Source organism: Leptonychotes weddellii, chromosome 1 (assembly GCF_054177405.1).
Source record: "Leptonychotes weddellii isolate Sample4059 chromosome 1, ASM5417740v2, whole genome shotgun sequence".
Taxonomy (NCBI): Eukaryota; Metazoa; Chordata; class Mammalia; order Carnivora; family Phocidae; genus Leptonychotes; species Leptonychotes weddellii.
This window is the reverse complement of record NC_138369.1, coordinates 53,219,004-53,240,438: the sequence shown is the minus strand read 5'-3', so window position 1 is coordinate 53,240,438 and position 21,435 is coordinate 53,219,004. Positions and strand designations below refer to the sequence as shown.

General features: G+C 40.3%; 1 protein-coding gene across 5 annotated transcripts in view; it reads left to right on the top strand.

Moving 5' to 3' along the window:
- Nucleotides 1-556: 556 nt before the first annotated feature.
- The window catches only part of FBXL2 (F-box and leucine rich repeat protein 2), a 50,621-nt gene continuing 29,742 nt past the window's right edge, over nucleotides 557-21,435 (top strand). Inside the window, exons 1-10 of one of the 5 annotated variants that reach the window (XM_081823816.1) lie at nucleotides 3,979-4,828; nucleotides 6,211-6,305; nucleotides 13,509-13,577; nucleotides 13,678-13,773; nucleotides 14,215-14,341; nucleotides 14,483-14,557; nucleotides 16,198-16,328; nucleotides 18,611-18,671; nucleotides 19,450-19,515; nucleotides 20,079-20,135. In XM_081823816.1, coding sequence (XP_081679942.1) covers nucleotides 4,826-4,828; nucleotides 6,211-6,305; nucleotides 13,509-13,577; nucleotides 13,678-13,773; nucleotides 14,215-14,341; nucleotides 14,483-14,557; nucleotides 16,198-16,328; nucleotides 18,611-18,671; nucleotides 19,450-19,515; nucleotides 20,079-20,135 — 780 coding nt within the window. In that variant the 5' untranslated portion in view covers nucleotides 3,979-4,825. Of the gene's footprint in view, nucleotides 632-3,978; nucleotides 4,829-6,210; nucleotides 6,306-13,508; nucleotides 13,578-13,658; nucleotides 13,774-14,214; nucleotides 14,342-14,482; nucleotides 14,558-16,197; nucleotides 16,329-18,610; nucleotides 18,672-19,449; nucleotides 19,516-20,078; nucleotides 20,136-21,435 lie in introns of those variants that run through there. The other 4 variants (XM_081823825.1, XM_081823841.1, XM_081823851.1 and 1 more) reach the window with 4 other exon arrangements.

Here is a 21,435-nt window from a genome sequence, read left to right as displayed (position 1 = left end):
GAATATTTTCCTTCTTGGATATAGTAACTTTGTGCCGATGTGCACAGATTTCCAAGGTAGAGTATTAACCAGATTTTTATCAATCAATAAATATTGAGTTTTATTAGAATGAGAACAAGTTTTAGTTTTAGTTCAAGCAAGAAGTTAACTTTTTAATTTAATTTTTTTAAGAAAGCATGCATGCGCGTGCGTGTGCAAGTGGGGGGAGGGGCAACGGGAGAGGGAGAGGGTGAGACTCTTAAGCAGGCTCCATACCTAGCGCAGAGCCAACTCGGGGCTCAATCCCAGGATCCCAAGATCATGATCTGAGCCAAGATCAAGAGTTGGATGCTTAGCCAACTGAGCCACCCAAGCGCCCCAAGCAGTTAACTTTAAATGTCATCTTTTATATTTAATATAACATGGTGTTATCATAATTCCATATTTGATTATCCACTTAATGTATATCAAGAATAAAAGTTTGGAAATACAAAAGTTGAATCAGGACTTCCATTAACAGTCTCACTTAGTGTATCTCTTTCACCCCATCTCTCCTCCTCTACCTCCCACCCCCTAGGCCTGGAACATTCTAGCCCTGGATGGAAGCAACTGGCAAAGAATAGACCTTTTTAACTTTCAAACAGATGTAGAGGTAAGTTAGCTTTATTTTAGATAAAAGACTTTTTTTTTCTTTTAAAGATTTTATGTGTTTATTTGACAGAGAGAGATACAGCGAGAGAGGGAACACAAGTGGAGGGCGGTGGGAGAGGGAGAAGCAGGCTCCCCGCTGAGCAGGGAGCCTGACGTGGGGCTCGATCCCAGGACCCCGGGATCATGACCTGAGCCGAAGGCAGACGCTTAAACCAACTGAGCCACCCAGGTACCCCTAGATAAAAGACTATTTAAAAAGATAAGTAAACTGGTCACTCTTTCCTGCCCTTTTCTTTTGCTGCATTTAGATTTAATATTAAGATGTCAAGGTGTAATAAAGAAGAAAAAAAGATATCTGTGTACATCAAGACCAAAATTCTGCTTGTATTTTGCTTTGGCTCTGTATCAATAGCAAACTACTTTTCCTCCTTGTTCATGTCTATAACCTTGGTATTACCACTCAGCTTTTTAAAGCCTTATACTTGCATTATTAACACCCAGTTCAGTGCTTTAATCTTAGGAGACTCCTGACAAATATTTATTGATCTGAAAGATCCACTGAGAATTCTAATTCAGCATCTAGAATGGAGAAATGGCAGAAACACGGGTTCAGGAGTGAAGCTGGAGACCTGAGATATCACTGCAGCTCAGCCACTTAAGCCATATAATCTCTCAATGCTTCAGTTTTATTATCTATAAAATAAAGAAGCAAAATCCTTAAAACCTTTTATAATTCTAGGATTCTCATATATTTATCTGGAAATATGTGAATATCCCCATGTAAGAGTGGTAAGCCTGACCAAATGAGAAAAGTTTATTTTTCTTAATTTTTTTTTTTTTTTAAGATTTTTATTTATTTGACAGAGAGAGACACAGCGAGAGAGGGAACACAAGCAGGGGGAGTGGGAGAAGGAGAAGCAGGCTTCCCGCCGAGCAGGGAACCCGATGCGGGGCTCGATCCCAGGACTCTGGGATCACAACCTGAGCCGAAGGCAGACGCTTAACGACTGAGCCACCCAGGCGCCCCGAGAAAAGTTTATTTTAAAACAACTTTTAGATTAAATACAATTTATAACCAAAAAGAAAGAGGGAAGTAATATTCACTGCACATAATAATTATCTAGACTACTCTTTTAAGGATGTGGAGATTCTGAAGTTTATCTATGCAATGTTGGGAAAACCTTATTCATTTCTAGTTTAGCCAATTCAGTTGTAGTCATGGAGTTGTATTTTAATTCAGTTCCTCATATAGCATTTTCATCAAGTGTTTTTGACAAAGTGTATGTTTTGTGCCTTTTTTAATGGATAAGGAAATAATCATGCTTAACAGTGAGATGAGCCCACACAGTTTCCTATGAGTTACTGAACCTGGTGTTCCCTAGAAGAGCTAGCAATCAGTTGTGGCGGCCCTTCCCCTACTTCTCTAGGTTTCCAGCTGGAGAGACTCTGATCCCATCCCAGACCGGTGGAGCAGAGCACCTGCAGCAAGTGGGGCCGAGCACAGGGTTTCCCACTGTGGGTTTCCTTGCATGTTGTGGTGTTTTGAGTTTGGAAGGGTCGGGGACCTCAGGGCTTCATGCCCAGCCTGGAAAGATAAGCTCTCAGTTGCTGTTTTGGACTGTGGTCCCTGGATTAGGAGTTCTTTAATGCCCTTTCCAGACTTAATAGCAGTGATTGTAGCAATGTCCACCCAAACATGCTGACATGTGATTCCTCTTCAAACTGATAATCTCTAGATCTTTGTTCATTGTGTTTACTTAGTGATGTTGAGAAGCACATTAAATTCCAAAAATTGTAGTCATTTCTGCTCACCAAAGGAGAGTCATTGTTTTTTAAAATTTTTGCAAATTATTTTTCTTTTTTTGTGGCTCTTATTGTCCCCTCAGTTTTCTTTGATGATTTTTCCAAACTATACAACTTTTTGAAAGGCATATTTAAAACTTTTAGATTCAGATTTTTAAAAATACTGTTTCAAGTAAATAGCACTACCTTGTACATTATTTGATTTCAGAATTTTAGCTGACGGCTGACCGCAGCTATATAAACACATTGTAGAAATTCTTAAGAGTACTTCCACTAAAGGAAAGACTAGTTTATGGGTCACCAGTTATGTAAAGAATTACATGTGAAAACTTTTTTCTTTTTTTTTTTTTAAGATTTTATTTATTTATTTGAGAGAGAGTGAGAGCAAGAGAGAGAGAGAGAGCACGAGGGGGGTGAAGGGCAGAGGGAGAAGCAGACTCCCTGTGGATCAGGGAGCTCGATGCGGGACTCAATTCCAGGACCCCGGGATCATGACCTGAGCCAAAGGCAGATGCTTAACCGACTGAGCCCCCCAGGTGCCCCTACATGTGAAAACTTAAAACAGCTGGCACCATATTAGTATTAGTCTAGTCTAATACTATTTGGTTGCCCTTTTGGGGCTAACAGTCCAGATTGGATTATGAACCAAGTGTTGGAGCCCCCTGTGTTGTCTAAATAGGACCCATTGGATACTCACCCTGGGAAGCATTCCATGGATAAACTGATCATCTCAAGTTATTTCTTTGGGATGAAAATGATTTATGGATATGTTGAGAGAGGAGAGAATGTACCAAGGTTCAGGATTAATATACTAACAGTATTTACTATGTGCCTGGTACTATTTAAGTAACTTACATATATTCATTTAATCTTCTCAAAAACACCATATTGAAGAAACTGAGGCACAAAAAGTTTGAGTAACTTACCTGAGGTCATTCACCTAGTAAGAGGAGACAGTAGGTACCCTGAACACGATGGGTTATGTGACTGTTGTGTTTCAGAGAAAAGGTAAAATAAAGTAACCAGATGACAAGAGTACATTGTGCCTTTCCGTGAGCATCACTCTTTCCTGAATAAGTGTTGTTACCCTGATGTTTAGGCATTCTCCATGCCTTTAAAAGTTGAGCATTTTTGTCAATGTCTTCATAGTTAATAAAGATTCCTCCAGGCCAAGAATAAGAAATAACCAAGTAGCATGTTAATCTAAAAGTTACAACTCCAAAGGTCTCTCCATTTAGGCCTTATTTTTCTCTAAAGCCTTTCATTCCAAAATCCACACCTACAACATACTATCTAAGTGGATAATATACAGTCATTGACTTGAATTTTGCATTTGGAAACAATTTGCTAATTTTTTCTCTTAGAAACAGTGGAACAGTTTTCTCTTGGAAACAGTGGAACAGAAAATTCTGAATGTAATTTTTTTAATCTGAGTACAAAAACTTTTACTCCAAAGAAAGGAAGAATAGAAAGCTTATATTAATGTGACTAACTTGAAATGGAGAAAAATATCTTGTGTACTCTATTTGGAGACATTGATATGGAGGGGTTTTCACTGTTTTATTCTGTACTTGGACTTCCAAGTCATAATATTTTTTTCCCTCTAGTGACAGAGATTTATTAACTTAGGGAATACTCAAGAAAGCATAAATAAAGCTATTAGCAATATCAGAGTGTAGATTTTCATCTTACGATGTTAGCCAGGTAACAGTACGTGTGAGCCCTGCTCCTGTGAACCTGTTGTTTGATGTGTCCTAGTGAATTCTTAGTGCTCACAGTTCAGTGTCAAGGGTGCTATTTTATGAAGTGAGGATAATAGCATTTTTTTTAAAGACCCAAATGGCTTCCTTTCAGTACTTCCTCCCTTGTGGAGGCAGTGGTTGTGCAGCCTTTAGAATCAAATAAATCTCTTAGAACCCTAACTCTACTCCTCACTAAAGTGTAACCTTGGCAATTTAACCATTTAATTTCTTTATTTGCAAAATGAAGGTATGAATCCAGTCTGTTAATAGTCAGGATTCTCCAGAGAAACAATAGGGTATGTATGTATACAAATATATGGATTTATTATAAGGAATTGGGTAATGTGATTATGGAGACGGAGAAGTCCTAAGATGCTGGAGACCCAGGAGAGCTGATATGTAGTTCCAGTCTAACCTGTGAACCAGCAGAGTCCATGGGGTAAATTCCAGTCTGAAAGCTGACAGGGTCCAGACCTAAGACGAGCTGATGTTTTTCAGCCCCAGTCCAAAGGCTGGAAAGGACCAGTGTCTCAGCTCAAGCAGTCATGCAGGGCGAGTTCCCACTTACTCAGCTTTTTTCATTCTATTCAGGTCTTCAATTGATTGGATGAGGCCCTCCCACTGCTACTTTACTCTCTCCACCGATTCAAATGGTAATCTTATCCAAAAATACCCTCACAGACTCATACAGAATACTGTTGGGCCAAATGTTTGCACACCCTGTGGCCCAGTCAAGTTGACACATAAGATTAATTGTCAAAAGTCACCCCTTGTCAACTTGGCACCCATATGCATCATCTTAAGTCATACTTAATCTCCAAATAAAAACAATGACAAGGTCGTAATTCGACCTAATGTGGTAACAAGTATACAGTGCACAACCAAAACCACACTAACTCCTTCCTCAAAAGAAGAGATAAAGTCCTTGAGTGGTGTTCACTTTTCTTGATATCCTGTATCTTAAATACTATGATATAGAATTAACAATACTTAAATACCATGATACAGTGTCAGCACATCTTATTTTACATAAGGGAACAGAAGAGGAAAGAAAACAAATATATTGGCTTTACCCACACACATACTCTAACAAAATAAGGAGAGACATTCATGACAGTTACAGTTTTCATTTCTGTAATTGGTTGCATGGTGGTAGTTGATATTTTTAACTACCTTCTACTACCCATTCTGTGTTCCCTTTATCTTCAGCAAGCACCTCAGCTGGTCATGGTTCTTTACCTGGTAGAGTAACCCAAATCGTTATTCCTGAAGTGTATGGGCCATTGGAAGTCGTGCCTGGATTGACTTGTAGTTTTCCATTGACTTAATCACAGGGCATGGTAATGTTAAGAGAGATGACCTGAGAGATTTGTATTCCAGACATACTGTTCATTGTCTCCATTGTGGAGTAGTAGACCATGAGGTTGTTGTGAATAGTAAATGAGCCATAATAAGTACAAGAAAGTGTTAAAATCGTGCCTGAAAAAGTGAAAGTGCTTAATCACTGTTCATTTTTTTCCCTTTAATGAATCTGCCGGTATCTAGCCCAAGTTCCTATTTCAAAGCAAATGTGTTTCAATAGGGGATTGCTAAGGAGGATGAGGGGGAGCTTTTATGATACATTTTGAAACTTTAGAGTGGTAATGTTTAGCTAAAATAGAATTTTTTTTTTTTTTTTTTTTGGAGCAGTGTCGTTTGAGAGTGCCGCTCAGCAGCCAGTGTTCCCACAGCTGACCTCAAAGAGCCTTGTAATTGGCGAGGTAGCTCTGAGCCCTGGATACGGGAGGCCTACCTCCAGGGCTAAAACTTCCAAAATATAGTGCACTAATTTTTTTTTGAATACTTAATGCTTTAATTGAAAACATTTTTCAATGCTTGCAGCTCCTTTAGGAACAGAGTGGGGTGTTGGAGGAATGCTCCAAAATAACTTCTTTTACACCTGGAAAAATCTATTCAGTTTCTAAAATTTCAGGTTATTATGCTGTTAGATAAGCAGCATGAAAAATGAGATTTTTTTCTGACTTTTTGACTCAAGGGTCGAGTGGTGGAAAATATCTCAAAGCGATGTGGTGGATTCCTGAGAAAGCTCAGCTTGCGAGGCTGCATTGGTGTTGGGGATTCCTCCTTGAAGTAAGTTGAATCCACAGTGACTCACTCTGTAATGGCAGCTTATAGCTGACTTGTCATCGGCAAAAATAAACCAAGCATATTATGTGCTTTTTTTCTGTTAAATTCTTTCTGTGGTAATTTGCGTAGAGAACTAAAAGAACCATGACTTGGGAGTCAGCAGGCCTGGGTCTGGGATATGTCTTTCGGACAAATTATTTCACCTCTCCGAGTGTCCGCTCTCTCTTCTACAAAGAGAAGGCAGCTGTAGTTCCTGCATGAGAATGTCATGAGTATCACATGAAGCAACATGTATGAAGTGCCTGGTGCATAATAATAGTTGACTCTGCTGTTCCCTTCTTCATTTGCTGATCTTCCTAGTTTCATTCTCATAAGAGTGACTACCTTTTTTGTATATTATACTACTTAACAAAATAATTCTTCCAAAAACTTCCTTAGCACACCTGGGATTTTGCTTACTCATGATGGGATGTAATTATCTAATTGTATCCTATCCAAACAAATGCTTGCCCACCTCTTATTGGCTAGCCATTATTTATTGGAAATGTTATCAATCCACTGTAAGGACGCGTGCTTTTCTGGAGACAAGACATAATTAAACTTTTATGTTCTTATCCTTATGGCCTCTACTATTGTTTGAGGTTGGCTAAATTAGAACACACACTGCCCCCTAGAACCTTGGGATAGACTTTGTCTCTTGCAGACCTAAGCATCACTACCATGTATATCAATTGCAGTTGCCAGTAAGAATGTGCAGTACATAGTGATTATAGATAGTGGAGTTGGTAATTGAAACATCTGCTGTACCATTGCTTAGAAAATTGATTCGTAACATATTTTAAGGATCAAAACACTGCCTATAAATGTTATGGAACAAAATTTTTTTTTTTTTTAATCAAGAAATTCAGATCATCAGACCAAATTTTCTGGTACTTTAAAAGCTTTGTAAACTGATGGAATAGATTGATTCTATTTTAATACAAAGCTTAAATGTACCAAATAGGTCCTAAGATAATTTATAAAAGAGAACATAAGTTTAATAGTGGTTCCATTAAACTAAAATAAATGTGAAGATGTGGATTGTCAATGAGGAATATCAAAGAAATATATTCTCATTTCACTTAGCATAATACCTCCGGTTCCATCCATGTCAGTGTAAATGGTAGGTATTCATCCTTTCTGGTGGCCGAGTAATATTCCATTGTATATATAAACCACATCTTCTTTATGTTGGCTAATTGAATTAAAAATATATATATATTCTTATCTTGGCAGTTGGAATAAAGCCATATATACTAGCAAAACTATCCTGAGAGGCTAAGAATGTTAGTGGTGTACCATAATTTTTATAGTAGAAATCTATATTAATATCTTGTACATTTTTTTTTTTTTTTTTAGAGAGAGGATGCACATGCAAGAGAGCCGGGGGTGGGGGGGCAGAGGGAGAGGGAAGGAGAGAGAATCTTAGGCAGGCTCCACCCTCAGCAGTGCAGAGCCCCACGCGGGGCCCAATCTCACAACCCTGAGATCATGACCTGAACAGAAGGCAGATGCTTAACTGACTGAGCCACCCAGGCGCCCCATTATCTTATACATTTTTGGTGTGTGAGACCAGATTACTGTGAGAAATAATGATAAGCATAATTCCAGAATACAACTCATACAGAATTTTGTTATGCCTCCAGTTTTTTATCATAATCACCTGAAGCCAGCCTTGGCCTCTACTCTGTCCCACGTGTGTATTGTTGTTGTTTTAGATGGAGGGAGGCTATTCATTTGCAAATGTTTATTGAGCCCTACTCCACCAGGCACTGATCTAGGGACTGGAAATACAGCAGTAATCAAAATAGATTAAAATTCCAATACTAATGGATCTTACATGTATATTCTCTGTAACTCCTGCTGCATCATAATATATGAAGTCCTATGGATTTTTAACAGTTTTATTGAGATATAATTGAGATACAATAAACTGTATGTATTTAAAGTATACAATTTGATAATTTTTGAAATATGTATTATACCCATAAAACCAACACTATAATCAAGATAATGAACATACACATGTAAAAGTTTCCTCACGTGCCTTTATAATCCCTCCCTTCCTCCTTCCCTGTCTCTGTCCCACTGCTAAGCAACCACTGATCTAGGTTAGTTTAAATTTTTAACAATTTTTATGTAATTATACAGCATATAGTCGTTTTTTCCTGGCATCTGTCACTCAACATAATTGTTTTGGGATCCATCCATGTTGTTGTGTGTATCAATAGTTCATTCTTTTTTAATGCTGAATAGTAGTCCATTGTATGGATATACTACAGTTTATTCATTTCTCATTTGGATTCTTTCCAGTTTGCAGCCATTACATATAAAGCTGCTATGAACATTTGTGTACAAGGTTTTGTGTGTCATATGTTTTCATTTCTCTGGAGTAAATACCTAGGAGTGGAATGGCTAGATCATTTGGTAGGTGCGTGTTTAACTTTTTAAAAACTTTCAAACTCTTTCCCCAAAGGATTATACCATTTTATATTCCTACTAGAAGTGTATGGTACTTCCAGCTCCTTCACATCCTTGTCAACACTTGGTAGGTTTTATTTAAAATATTTATTTATTTGACAGAGAGAGAGAGCAAGAGAGGGGACACAAGCAGGGGGAGTGGGAGAGGGAGAAGCAGGCTTCCCGCTGAGCAGGGAGCCCGATGCGGGGCTCGATCCCAGGACCCTGGGATCATGACCTGAGCCGAAGGCAGATGTTTAACGACTGAGCCACCCAGGCGCCCCAATTTTAGCTTTTCTAATAGATGTGTATAGTAGTATCTCATTGAGGTTTTAATTTGTATTTCTAATGACTAATGCCATTGAGCATCATTTTATGTACTTTTCCTATACACATATTTTCTTTGCTGAAATATCTGTTCAAATATGGGGGTTTTGCCCTTTTTTAAAAATTAGATTTTTTGTCTTATCTTTGAGTTTTGAGAGTTATATTCTGCATACAAGTCCTTGATGAGATTTGTGTTTTGTAAATGTTTTCTCCCAGTCTGTGGCTTATCCTTTTATTCTCTTAACTGTCTTTTGAAGAGTTTTCCATTTTAATGAAATTGAACTTACCAGTTTTTTTGAATGAATCACGCTTTTGGTGAATCATACTTTTGGTGATATACGAGATCTTTGCCTAACCCAAGGTCATAAAGATTTTCCCCTGAAGTACTGATTTAGTAGGATTTCACAAATTCTAATTCTGTGTTTACATTTTTATTCCATTAAAAATGTATTCTCTTTCCCTTTTGATTTCTTCCTTGACCCATGGGTTATTTAGAAGCATGTTATTTAGTTTATAAATATTTGGGCATTTTCCAGGTTTTTTGTTGTTGTTGTTATTGATTACTAATATAATTCCATTGTGATCAGTGAATATACTTTATATGACTTGAATCCTTTTAATTTTATTAAAACTTGTTTTGTAGCCAAGAATATGGTCTGTCACGGTAAATGTTCATGTGCACTTGAAAAGAATATGTACTCGGGCGCCTGGGTGGCTCAGTTGGTTAAGCGACTGCCTTCGGCTCAGGTCATGATCCTGGAGTCCCTGGATCGAGTCCCGCATCGGGCTTCCTGCTCGGCAGGGAGTCTGCTTCTCCCTCTGATCCTCCCCTCTCTCATGTGCTCTCTCTCATTCTCTCTCTCTCAAATAAATAAATAAAATCTTTAAAAAAAAAAAAGAAAAGAATATGTACTCTACTGTTGTTGGGTGGAGTATTATATAAATATCAATTAAAGTTGAATTAAGACTGTTGATCAAGTCTTTTATATCTTCACTGATTTTCTGACTTCTTGTTTGATCAAATATTGACAGAATTATACTGAAATCTCTGCCTGTAATTTCAGATTTGTTTCTCCTCAGGTTATTTCTTCATGTAGAAGTTCTGTTATTAGATATATAAACTTGTAGGGTTGCTGCACCTTTATGATGAATTGACCAGTTTTTCATCATCACATGGCCTTCTTTTATCTCTGGTAATATTCTTTGCTGTGAGGTCTACTTTGATATTATATAGACATGCCAGCTTTCTTTTTTTGGCATATGATTTTCGATTCTTTTAGTTTTCACCGATTTGTGTCTTTATATTTAAAGTTGTTTTATTGTAGGAAATATATGGTTGGATGTTGCTTTTTTTGATCCATTATTACAGTTTCTGCTTTTTGATTTTTGTATTTAGATCATTTACATTTTGTGTGAGAATTGATCTGTTATGGTTAGTTTTAAATTTACTCTCTTGCTGTTTTCTATTTGTCCCAGACATATTTTCTTCCCCTTTCCTCTTTTTCTGCCTTCTTTTGTATTGAGAATTTTTTTATGATTCCATTTTATATATCCCTTTTAGGATTAGAGCTGTAAGTTATTATTTTGTAATTTTAATGGTTGCCTTAGAGTTTTTGTAATGTAATGTACATCTTTAACTTGTTATAGTCTACCTTCAAATTGTATTACAGATCACTTCCATTTTTCCTCACTCAGCCTTTATGCTATTATTGTTACACATTTTAATTCTACATATAGTACAAACTACTCCACACTAGATTGTTAGTATTTTTTAATAGTCAATTATTTTTTAAGAGATTTAAATAACTAAAAAAGTGAATATATGTACCCAAGTGGTTACTGTTTCCAGTATTCTTCATTCCTTTGTGTAGTGTCACTCTTTTTTCTACCTATAGAATGGTCCTTAACATTTCTTGTACTGCAGATCTGATTAATTCTTTCAGCTCTTCTGTGTCTGCAAAAAAAAAAGTTATTTTTCCTTAATTTTTGAAAAAATATTTTTGCTCAGTATACAATTTTGTTGACAGTTGTTTCAGTATTTTAAAGATGCTTCTCCTCTGTTTTTTTGCTTTTTTTGTTACCAGTGAGAAATCTGTCGACCTTATTTTTCTTTCTCTGTACGTAGTGTGTCTTTTTCTCTGGCTGCTTTTAAGATTTTTCTGTCATTGGTTTTGACCAATTTGATTATGATATGCCTTGATGTATTTTTCTTCATATTTCTCATGCTTGGAATTCTTTGAGTTTTTTGGATTTGTAGGTTTATAGTTTTCATAAACTTTGGAAAAATTTTGGCCATTGCTTCTTCAGATATTCTACCCCATCCCAACCCCTGCCCAATCTCCTGTCCCTTGGGGACTCCCAGTCACATGTATATTAGATTGCTTGAATCTGTCCCACAGCTCATTTATGCTCTGTTCTTTTTTTTTTTTTTTCTTATTTTCTTTCCATGTTTCATTTTGGATAGTTTCTATTGCTATGTCTTCAAGTTCACCAATCTCTTCTTGATAAAATGTCTAATCTGCTGTTAGTCCCATCCAGAAAATTTTTATCTTAGCCATTTTCCAAAAGTTTAATTTGGGTCTTTAAAAATAACTCTAATGTCTCTACATAACACATTTAATAAACAAAACATGTTTATGTAGCTCCATAGGACTATATTCTACAGAACACAGTTATAATAACTTTTAATGTCTTAGTCTACTATTTCTAATATTTGCAACAGTTTTGGGTCAGCTTTGATTGATTTTTCTCCTCATAACGGATATATTTTCCTTCTTTGAATACATGCCAATTTTTTGCTCAATGCCAGACATTGTGAATTTTATTTTGGATGCAGAATATTTTTGTATTCCTATAAATATTCTTTTTTTTTTTTTTAAAGATTTTATTTATTTATTTGAGACAGAATGAGAGAGAGAGAGAGCACATGAGAGGGGGGAGGGTCAGAGGGAGAAGCAGACTCCCTGCCGAGCAGGAAGCCCGATGCGGGACTCGATCCAGGGACTCCAGGATCATGACCTGAGCCGAAGGCAGTCGCTTAACCAACTGAGCCACCCAGGCGCCCTTCCTATAAATATTCTTGAGTTTTATTCTGGACACAGTTATTTGGACATAATTCCTTTCAAATCTTTTTCTTTTTTTAATTTGTTAAGTTGGACCAAAGCCATGTTTAGTTGAGCACTAATTGTACACGTGAAGCAAAGTACTTCTCAGTGCTCTACCCAGTGCCCCACAAATTGAGACGTTTTTCACTATTGGTTTATGGAATGGGCACTTTCCTGGCTCTGGGTGAGCTCTGGCTATTGTTCCTTCTAATGCTTTTTGATGATTCTTTCCCTGGCTTTGGGTAGTTTCCCTATATGCATGCTGATTAGTACTCTACTGAATTCTTGAGGGGAACCCTCTGAAGTTCTCTGTGCCCCTGTACTCTTCTCTGATAACTCTAATGACCTTGGTCAGATTTTGGCTTCATATCTTTAACTCGGGGATTCCACCAGCCTCCAGGTCAGTTCCATTACACCATACCAGTGCAGAAGGAGCAGATAAGAGTGACATGGTTTGAGGCCAGGTTTTGGAGACATTTGGTTACTGTATGGAAGAATCAGGACTCAACACTGTAAATACGTTGAAGCTGTATTTCAGGAAAATGTAGGTGACCCAAGCCAGTCCTTGCTGAATATGTTAAGGAATAAGTGGTGAGTAAGGGATGTTTAATTTTCCACTTTTGACCTTTCTGCCAACCCACAAATCATAGAGGAAGTTGCCCTTCATGACTCAGTATCCTCACCAGTAAGTGAATGGTTCTTCATACTGATCAACTACTGACCCTATCGATGGCCAAAGATAGTTTCTTCAGAAAGGCTCTTGAATAACCAAATGACCATATGGCACATACAAGAAAGATTCAATCCCCTTGCTTCCAACTGATTTTTCTATAGAGAGGAAGGAACAAGGAGCCAGGCCTCCATTCTCAGGTATTCACCAAGGTGTGGGTTGAAGGAGAGTTATGATGGATACGTCATCACTCGTAGGCTTTGCTTCTCCAAGTGTAGTTCCCAGAGTAGCAGCAGCGGCATCACTTGGGAATTTCTTAGAAATGCAGACCATCAAGCAGTTTGTCAAGCTATGCCATTAGAATCTGCACTGTGACAAGAACCCCAGCTGTTTCATGTGCATATTAAAGTTTGAGGAGCACCAGTACCTATAGTCAACAATAATATATTATACACTTAAAATTTGTTGAGAGTAAGTCTCATGTTAAGTGTTCTTTCCACAGTAAAATAAAATGTAAAAGTTTGAGGAGCACTGTTTTAAATGTGAACAGTGACACGTGCCCTCTAGTGGCTGACCAGAGAGTTTTAAAATGTTTTCTCTTTTTAGGACCTTTGCACAGAACTGCCGAAACATTGAACATTTAAACCTCAATGGGTGCACCAAAATCACTGACAGGTAAGGAATGAGAATGAGTTTGGTGACTGATTGACCATGGGGAGAGTGAGGGGAGAGAAACATGGTTGAAAATATCTTTAGTGTGTCTGCTCTTTTCCAGCACGTGTTATAGCCTTAGCAGATTCTGTTCCAAGCTGAAACATCTGGATCTGACCTCCTGTGTGTCCATTACAAACAGCTCCTTAAAGGGGATCAGGTGAGAGTACCTGTTGTCAGAAGAAACACCTAAACCTATGAGCATCCTGGTGTGTCTAAAACCTTTCTAATGGGGCGCCTGGGTGGCTCAGTTGGTTAAGCGACTGCTTTCGGCTCAGGTCATGATCCTGGAGTCCTGGATCAAGTCCCGCATCGGGCTCCCTGCTCGGCAGGGAGCCTGCTTCTGCCCCTGACCCTCCCCCCTCTCATGTGCTCTCTCTCTCTCATTCTCTCTGTCTCAAATAAATAAATAAAATCTTTAAAAAAAATAAAAATAAAAATAAAACCTTTCTAATGATCCCATTGGAACAAGAAATTGGTGCCTCAGGTCACAGAGGTTTTCTCTCCCCTTAATTGTTTGTGATTTACTAAACTCAGATTTGTTAATGAACTATCTATAGGATGGATTGCACATGTGTGGTCTTGTTTCTTGCTCTCTCAGTGAGGGCTGCCGAAACCTGGAGTACCTGAACCTCTCTTGGTGTGACCAGATCACAAAGGACGGCATTGAGGCACTGGTGCGAGGCTGTCGAGGCCTGAAAGCCCTGCTCCTGAGGGGCTGCACACAGGTACTGAGGGGCTGCTTGAGGTGTGTCTCTCTAACATGAGTTGTGGGCACTTCATTAGAGAACGTGCTGTTGCGTTTTTCTTAGTTCTCCACTATTCCCTCACCTGGTTCCATCCCTCTCTTGTTTTCTTTGTCCACTCAGTTAGAAGATGAAGCTCTGAAACACATTCAGAATTACTGCCATGAGCTTGTGAGCCTCAACTTACAGTCCTGCTCAGTAAGTAACGTGTTTTCCTGGGAGCACCCTTCTGTCCCACATTCCCTGAGTCTCCTGTGGGCCCCATTTTGAAGCCCCCAGGCAGGAGGGATGGTCGCCACACCCTTTTTTCTTATTCTGCGTCCTCATACGATCTGTCGGTTTGCCACAAGATGAAAGGATAACAGTCTAAACAAAGTGGCCAATACAAAGCCACTCACATTTCCTTCTAAAAATAATATAGATTGACGTCTTGGTTTATTTTAAGATATCAGGAATGCTGTGAACTAGTCACTAACCTGAACAAATTCATGTAAGGTCTCAGTGTCTTTTTTTTTTTTTTTTTTAACTTATGAACTGGGGATAATGACACCGCTCACGTCTCAGTGGATAAAATGAAATGATAGATGTGAAAATGCTTTGAAAAATAAAGGATGCATGCAGGAGCAAGGTGTAATTTTCATCGTGGCATTAGCATGTGAAAAATTCTGTCCTCACTGCCATTGTCAGTATTGATCCTTAAAGAGAATGCTTGCTATATCCTCCTGGGTTTCTCAAGGGGAACATAAATTTTGAGAAATGTAAGAGAAATCCTTGCAGTTGGTATTCAGTGAATGAGTCATATGTCTTTAGAATCCTTGATGGTGGGAGTTAGAACAGAAACTGTCTTCTGGACAGTTTCTGTCTTTCTGGAATTTCTTCTGACTTATGGGCACTGCTCAATATTAGGATCTTGCAGTGTGTGTAGGAGAGCACTGGCAGACGACTTCAAGTAGAATATAAATGTGCAAGCGAGGGGCACCTGGGTCTCTCAGTTGGTTGAGTGTCTGACTCTTGGTTTTGGCTCAGGTCCTGATGTCATGGGTCGTGATCTTATGGGTTGTGGGATTGGGCCCCCTGCAGGTCTGCTTGAAGCTTCTTTCCCTCTCCCTCCCTCCCTCTCCCTCCCGGCACTCTCTCTCTCTCTCTCTCCGTCTTTAAAATGGATAAATCTTAAAAAAAAAAAAAATATGCAAGTCATTTATCAGTAATTTAATTAATCTGTAGAAATTCAACCAAAAATTATGATGTCACTTAACCAGGCAAGTCTTATGAGCTCTTTATTTAATCTGATGTTTAACACAAGTTTATGAATTTTTCCTGGAAAAAAAAAATCAAATGAACTCTGGGGAAGGGGATGAAATTTTTGAATTTCACTCTTGGCGGGGCACCTGGGTAGCTCAGTCAGTTGAGCATCTGACTCTCGATTTCAGCTCAGGTCATGATCTCTGGGTCCTGGGATCGAGCCCTGTGTCAGGCTCTGTGCTCAGCAGGGAGTCTCTTTGAGGATTCTCTCCCTCTATGTCTTCTCTGCACCTCTGCCTGCTTGCACACACGCTCTCTAAATAAATAAATAAATAAATAAATAAATAAATAAATAAATAAATCTTTTTAAAAAATTTCATTCTCTGTTAGTAATGCTAGAATAGTTTAAAGCTGTGCAGAGATAACAAATACATGTCAACCCTGTACTTCATCTTGTTTTATTTAAATTATTAGGATAAAATGCTAGTATTTGGCAACCCAACTACCTGACCAGCAGTAGATCCCATTTTTCTGCGACTCTCATTTCAATATTGTTGGTGCCTTCTGACGTTCCTTCCTGTTCTGGCTTTCCCCAGCGCATTACAGATGAAGGCGTGGTGCAGATATGCAGGGGCTGCCATCGGCTACAGGCTCTGTGCCTTTCTGGCTGCAGCAACCTCACAGACGCCTCCCTCACAGCCCTGGCTTTGAACTGCCCGAGACTTCAGTGAGTGCACCATGCTTCTGCTTTGTAGCTCAGGGCTTGGCTGGACTGACCAGGAGGCTTCCTGCAGGAAGGGAAAGGCTTGCCAGCAGGCCGATAGGTAGTGATGGAGGTGGTGGTGGTTGTGTTATTGTTGGCTTTTGTCACATGGGTTGGGGCGGAACAGTACATAATCCGGTTTATTTAGGGATGTATGGGGGGTACTGAACTGTCCACCACCCCCAGGTGGAACCTGAACTGTAATTTCTTGGTGGACTTGACACATGTGTCCACCTGATTTGCCTCATCCTGTTATAGCTTTGACATCAGAGTGATCTGATAGTGTCAGAATGACAGCCTCACATCCAAATGTCACCAGATTTTCCCCTAAACCAGTTGCTAAATGGACAGAAGGCGGGGAGGGAATTGCAATCACCTTATTTATCACCTGCCCTAGGAGAAGGAAGTTTTGTTTTAACAAGTAAAGATTGATTTTCTCCAATAATATTGTGAATATTAAAACTTTAATTATGGCAACAAAATACTAATCATAGTTAACATCAGTTGAACTCATTTATGTTCCAGGCTCTGTGTTGGGCAATTTTATAAGTATTATCTCATTTAATCCTCACCACATCTCTAGGAGATATGCACTGTCATTCTCACTTGTTTTGCAGAGGAGGAACTGGGAGTCAAAGAAAATCACATACTCTGTCCTGGGTCATATGATGAGTAGGAAGTCTAAAACTAGAGTTTGAACTTGAGACTTTGTTCAGAACTAGCAATCTTACCCCTGCACAAGAGGCAGGAAAAGGATACTTATTTTATTTTACTTCTCAGTAAAACTGATCCGTTTCTCATGCTTACACCAGTTTCACATCTTTTATGGATTGTCTATTGCCTTCCTGTGCCCATTTTTCTTACTGTTGCATTAAGGATGATTCTAGATAATTTTTTTTAATTTAATTTAATTTTATTATGTTATGGCTTACCCCAGTTTCACATCTTTTACGGATTGTCAATTGCTGTCCTTTGCCCATTTTTCTTACTGTTGCATTAAGGATGAGTCTAGATAATTTTTTTTTAACTTTTATTTTATTTTATTATGTTATGTTAGTCACCATACAAAACATCATTAGTTTTTGAAAAACAAAACAAAACACATCATTAGTTTTTGATGTAGTGTTCCATGATTCTTTGTTTTTGTATAACACCCAGTGCTCCATGCAATACGTGCCCTCCTTAATACCCATCACCAGGCTAACCCCTCCTCCCACCCCCCTCCCCTCTAAAACCCTCAGTTTGTTTCTCAGAGTCCATAGTCTCTCATGGTTCATCTCTCCCTCCAATTTCCCCCCCTTCATTTTTCCCTTCCTTCTCCTAATGTCCTCCATGCTATTCCTTATGTTCCACAAATAAGTGAAACCGTATGATAATTGACTTTCTCTAATTGACTTATTTCACTTAGCATAATCTCCTCCAGTCCCATCCATGTTGATGTAAAAGTTGGGTATTCATCCTTTCTGATGGCTGAGTAATATTCCATTGTATATATGGACCACATCTTCTTTATCCATTCATCTGTTGGAGGACATCTCGGCTCCTGCCACAGTTTGGCTGACTTTGCTGCTATGAACATTGGGGTTCATATGGCCCTTCTTTTCACTACATCTGTGTCTTTGGGGTAAATACCCAGTAGTGCAATCCAAAGTCATAGGATTCTAGATAATTTTGATATTTCTGAATAGTAGAGGAATGTGGGTGATCAAAACTGGTCAGAAAGGTGGTCAAAATTACTGCTACAAGGGAGTATATAACTTTAAAATGTTATTTATTCCTCTGTCCCTATTAAGCATGGGCATTGAGAATTAACTCACATTTTTCATTGGCTGCAAATTTTTTTAAATTCCTTTTAGGGTAACTGGGAATTTCATTAAATGCAGTATATATCAAGATAATTTTGTTGAGTAAAAGTTCATTTTAATTGTGTTTAAAAGTCAACAAATACTGGAATAATATTTAAAAACAACAGCAGCAACAATGTCCTGGAATTGTGGGAAGATTCCTGGGTTCGCCCCCTGAGTTTGGGCTGGAACTGTCAGACTTAGGGCAGGCCACACTTCTCCCTAAGCCTCCTTTCCCTCATCTATCCAGGGGGATGGCATTTGCATTTACAGTCCTCAGGACTATTCCAGAAGCAGAGGTGTGTCCGAAGACAGAATAAACTCAATAGTGTGAATCATAAAGTGTGTGTTTCTGTTGTTAACCAGTCACTACCTTTTCCTCCCACACACTCTCTATCCCAGGATTTTGGAGGCTGCACGGTGTTCCCATTTGACTGATGCAGGCTTTACACTTTTAGCTCGGGTAAGCCAGAGGTTTCAAAAAATAAAACCAAACTGTAATTCACCTCCCTCATTTCAAAATAACTTTCTGTGGTTTTGGAGTGTGCAAAAATGTGTGTACCTTCAGAAAGGACAGGTACCAAGTTGGATAGAGTCCTCAGTACATTTTCCCGTTTTTCCCAGAAAGCGAAAGTGGTCCTGTAGGGGCTTCTGGAGCAGGTCTAGACCTCACTCTCATTTGGTCGGGTGGGGCCACAGCAAGAGGAATGTCCTCCCTGGCAGGACATGCCCTTCCTCATACAAATGCTGACTCAGTCTCTCAGTGGCCTCCCCTAACTGAGCGGTGCTCTCCCTCTGCTCCTTCTTCCACATCACCCTGCAGACGCTGACCATCATAGGGGTCCCTCTGGCCTACAGCTGGGAACCCATGACCTTCTGGGGATGGTGATACACTCTTCCTCCTACCCCAACCCTCACCTGTCCAAACTGTGCCTGAGCACCCCACCCCCATGCCTTTCTGAGCCTACTCTATGGCTAAAATATCCATAGTCACTGGGAAGGTGGAAGCCACTAATCTTTCCAGGTGAGAGAAGGAAATGTAGCTCCAGGCAGCCACATTCCCATTTCCAAAAGGAATGTGATTCAAAAAGCACCTGCTCAGAAGTGCTGGCTCACTGGGTCACTTTAGGAATAGGACACACTCCTTAATGGAAGAGAAACAAGGATACTGGGCCAGTACTCAGAGGGACACGGCAAGCCACCAGTGTTGCCCTGACCACTGACCACATGGTGGGGGGGAGGGGTCTTACGGACTTTTCCAGAATTGCCATGACCTGGAGAAGATGGATCTTGAAGAATGCATCCTGGTAAGTAGACTCCTGACAAGCCCTGCAGGGCCGCCCCTCAGTCCTGAGAGGCAACCAGGCATAGCCAGAGACCCCAGCTGGCTGTTGTCTGGACCCTCCTCGCCCCAGCATGTCAGGAATTGGGAACCCAATAAGGACCATGGCAGTGGGATGCGAACTTTGGGCTGTACTCAGCCATCAGAGCTACAGCTGAGAAGTTCAGGGTAGCTCCATTTTTTGCCAAACATTAAAAAGAAAGTCTTTCACAGAACTGAAGGGAGAAATAAGTTTGCATGTCCAGTGATGAGGTGACTACAGAGGAGAATCCTGGGGGACCCTCCTTACCTACTCCTTTTTCCCCTGTCCCTGGGCCCCCTTGGGGCACCAGAGGAGAGACCAAAGAACAGCTTTGTGTCTGCAGGATTTGAGGTTGTTGGTGAAGAGAGGGGCTCCCAGCCTGAGTGTGCTTGAGATGAGTTTTTAATTCTGTTTTACACCTTTTGATTCTCATGTTCAGGAGAAACCAAAATTAGGTATTAAGTTCTGGTGTGGAAGTCACATTGACACAGCTTGTTTCTCTCCAGATCACCGACAGCACACTCATCCAGCTCTCCGTCCACTGTCCTAAACTGCAAGCCCTGGTGAGTCTGAGTTTTTTGTGACATTCTTCACCTCTTAGGGAGAAAGAACACTCCCACCACAGCAAGAATCTGTCTGGTTTTCCTTTCTGTAAAGGTGTCATCATTCTTGGTTTCAAAGATCTATTAGTTGGGCTAACTTGGGAGGCAGATTATCTAAACGTTACTGCTTTCGTTTTAGGATGTGAACCTATAATAGAGACCCATGTCCTTACTACTCTGTTCATGTTCAGGGAGAGTGAAACTTAGCATGTTACAATGATAGAATCTAGAAAAAGATTGAGGCCATCCTTGTGTCATATTTCATTCCATACCTGCTCATATATATCTATGGGGAGAGGAATTAAAATACATTGAAAGAGAGGAGGGGGAAAAAATGGCGGAGGAGTAGGGGACCCTATTTCAACTGGTCCCCAGAATTGAGCTGGATATCCACCAGACCACTCTGAGCACCCACGAAACCAGCCTGAGATGTAAGAAGATCTGGATCTCTACAAACAGAATATCGCAGGCGGTTGGTTTTGAGGTACGAAGCGGAGAGCTGTGATTCCACGGGCAGATATCGGAGGATAAATGGCAGCGGGAGGGTGCCTGGCTGTGGGGATCCTACACCGCTGGTGAGCGACAGCCTTGCATGCTGCGGATGGGCACAGACTCGCAGACCGGTAGCGGCAGGGAAAGGACTCTAGGGCAGCCCTTGGGACGAAAACCCTGAGCGGCGGGGTTGCACCTGCGAACTGCAGCCCCCGGGGCGGAATCCCTGAGCGTCGGGGTCGCGTGCATGTGAATTGGGAGCGGCTGGTGATTTTAGAAGCACAAAGGGCAGAGACGTGCTCCGACCTGGAGGCAGGTCTGGGAGCACTGCGGAGGGGCACACAACCCAGGCCGCTGCAGTTTATAGCAGCATGGACAGAAATGGAGATGGTGTGGCCTGGAGAGCTCACTGAAGAACAGACTGAGGTCTCTCTGCTCTGAGGCAGAGGGTTGGAAACGGTCTCTTCTGCTCTGACTCGCGGAAGAGACGCAGAAAGCCGCCAGGGAAAGGCGCCAGAGAACAAACGCCCCAAAGACTGATTCCCACTGAGCCCATCCCCCGCCACAGGGGCACAGGGCAACTCCGCCTAAACAGGGTTGCCTGAGTAACAGCGTGGCAGGCCCTCCTGCAGAAGACAGGCTGGGAAAACAAGAGGCCAGCAACCCTAAGGTCCCAAGAAAACAGGTGCATCTTGCTTGGGTTCTGGTCAATAATTTGGACTCTATACATTCCCTCAAACACCCATCAACAGAATGACTAGGAGGAGGA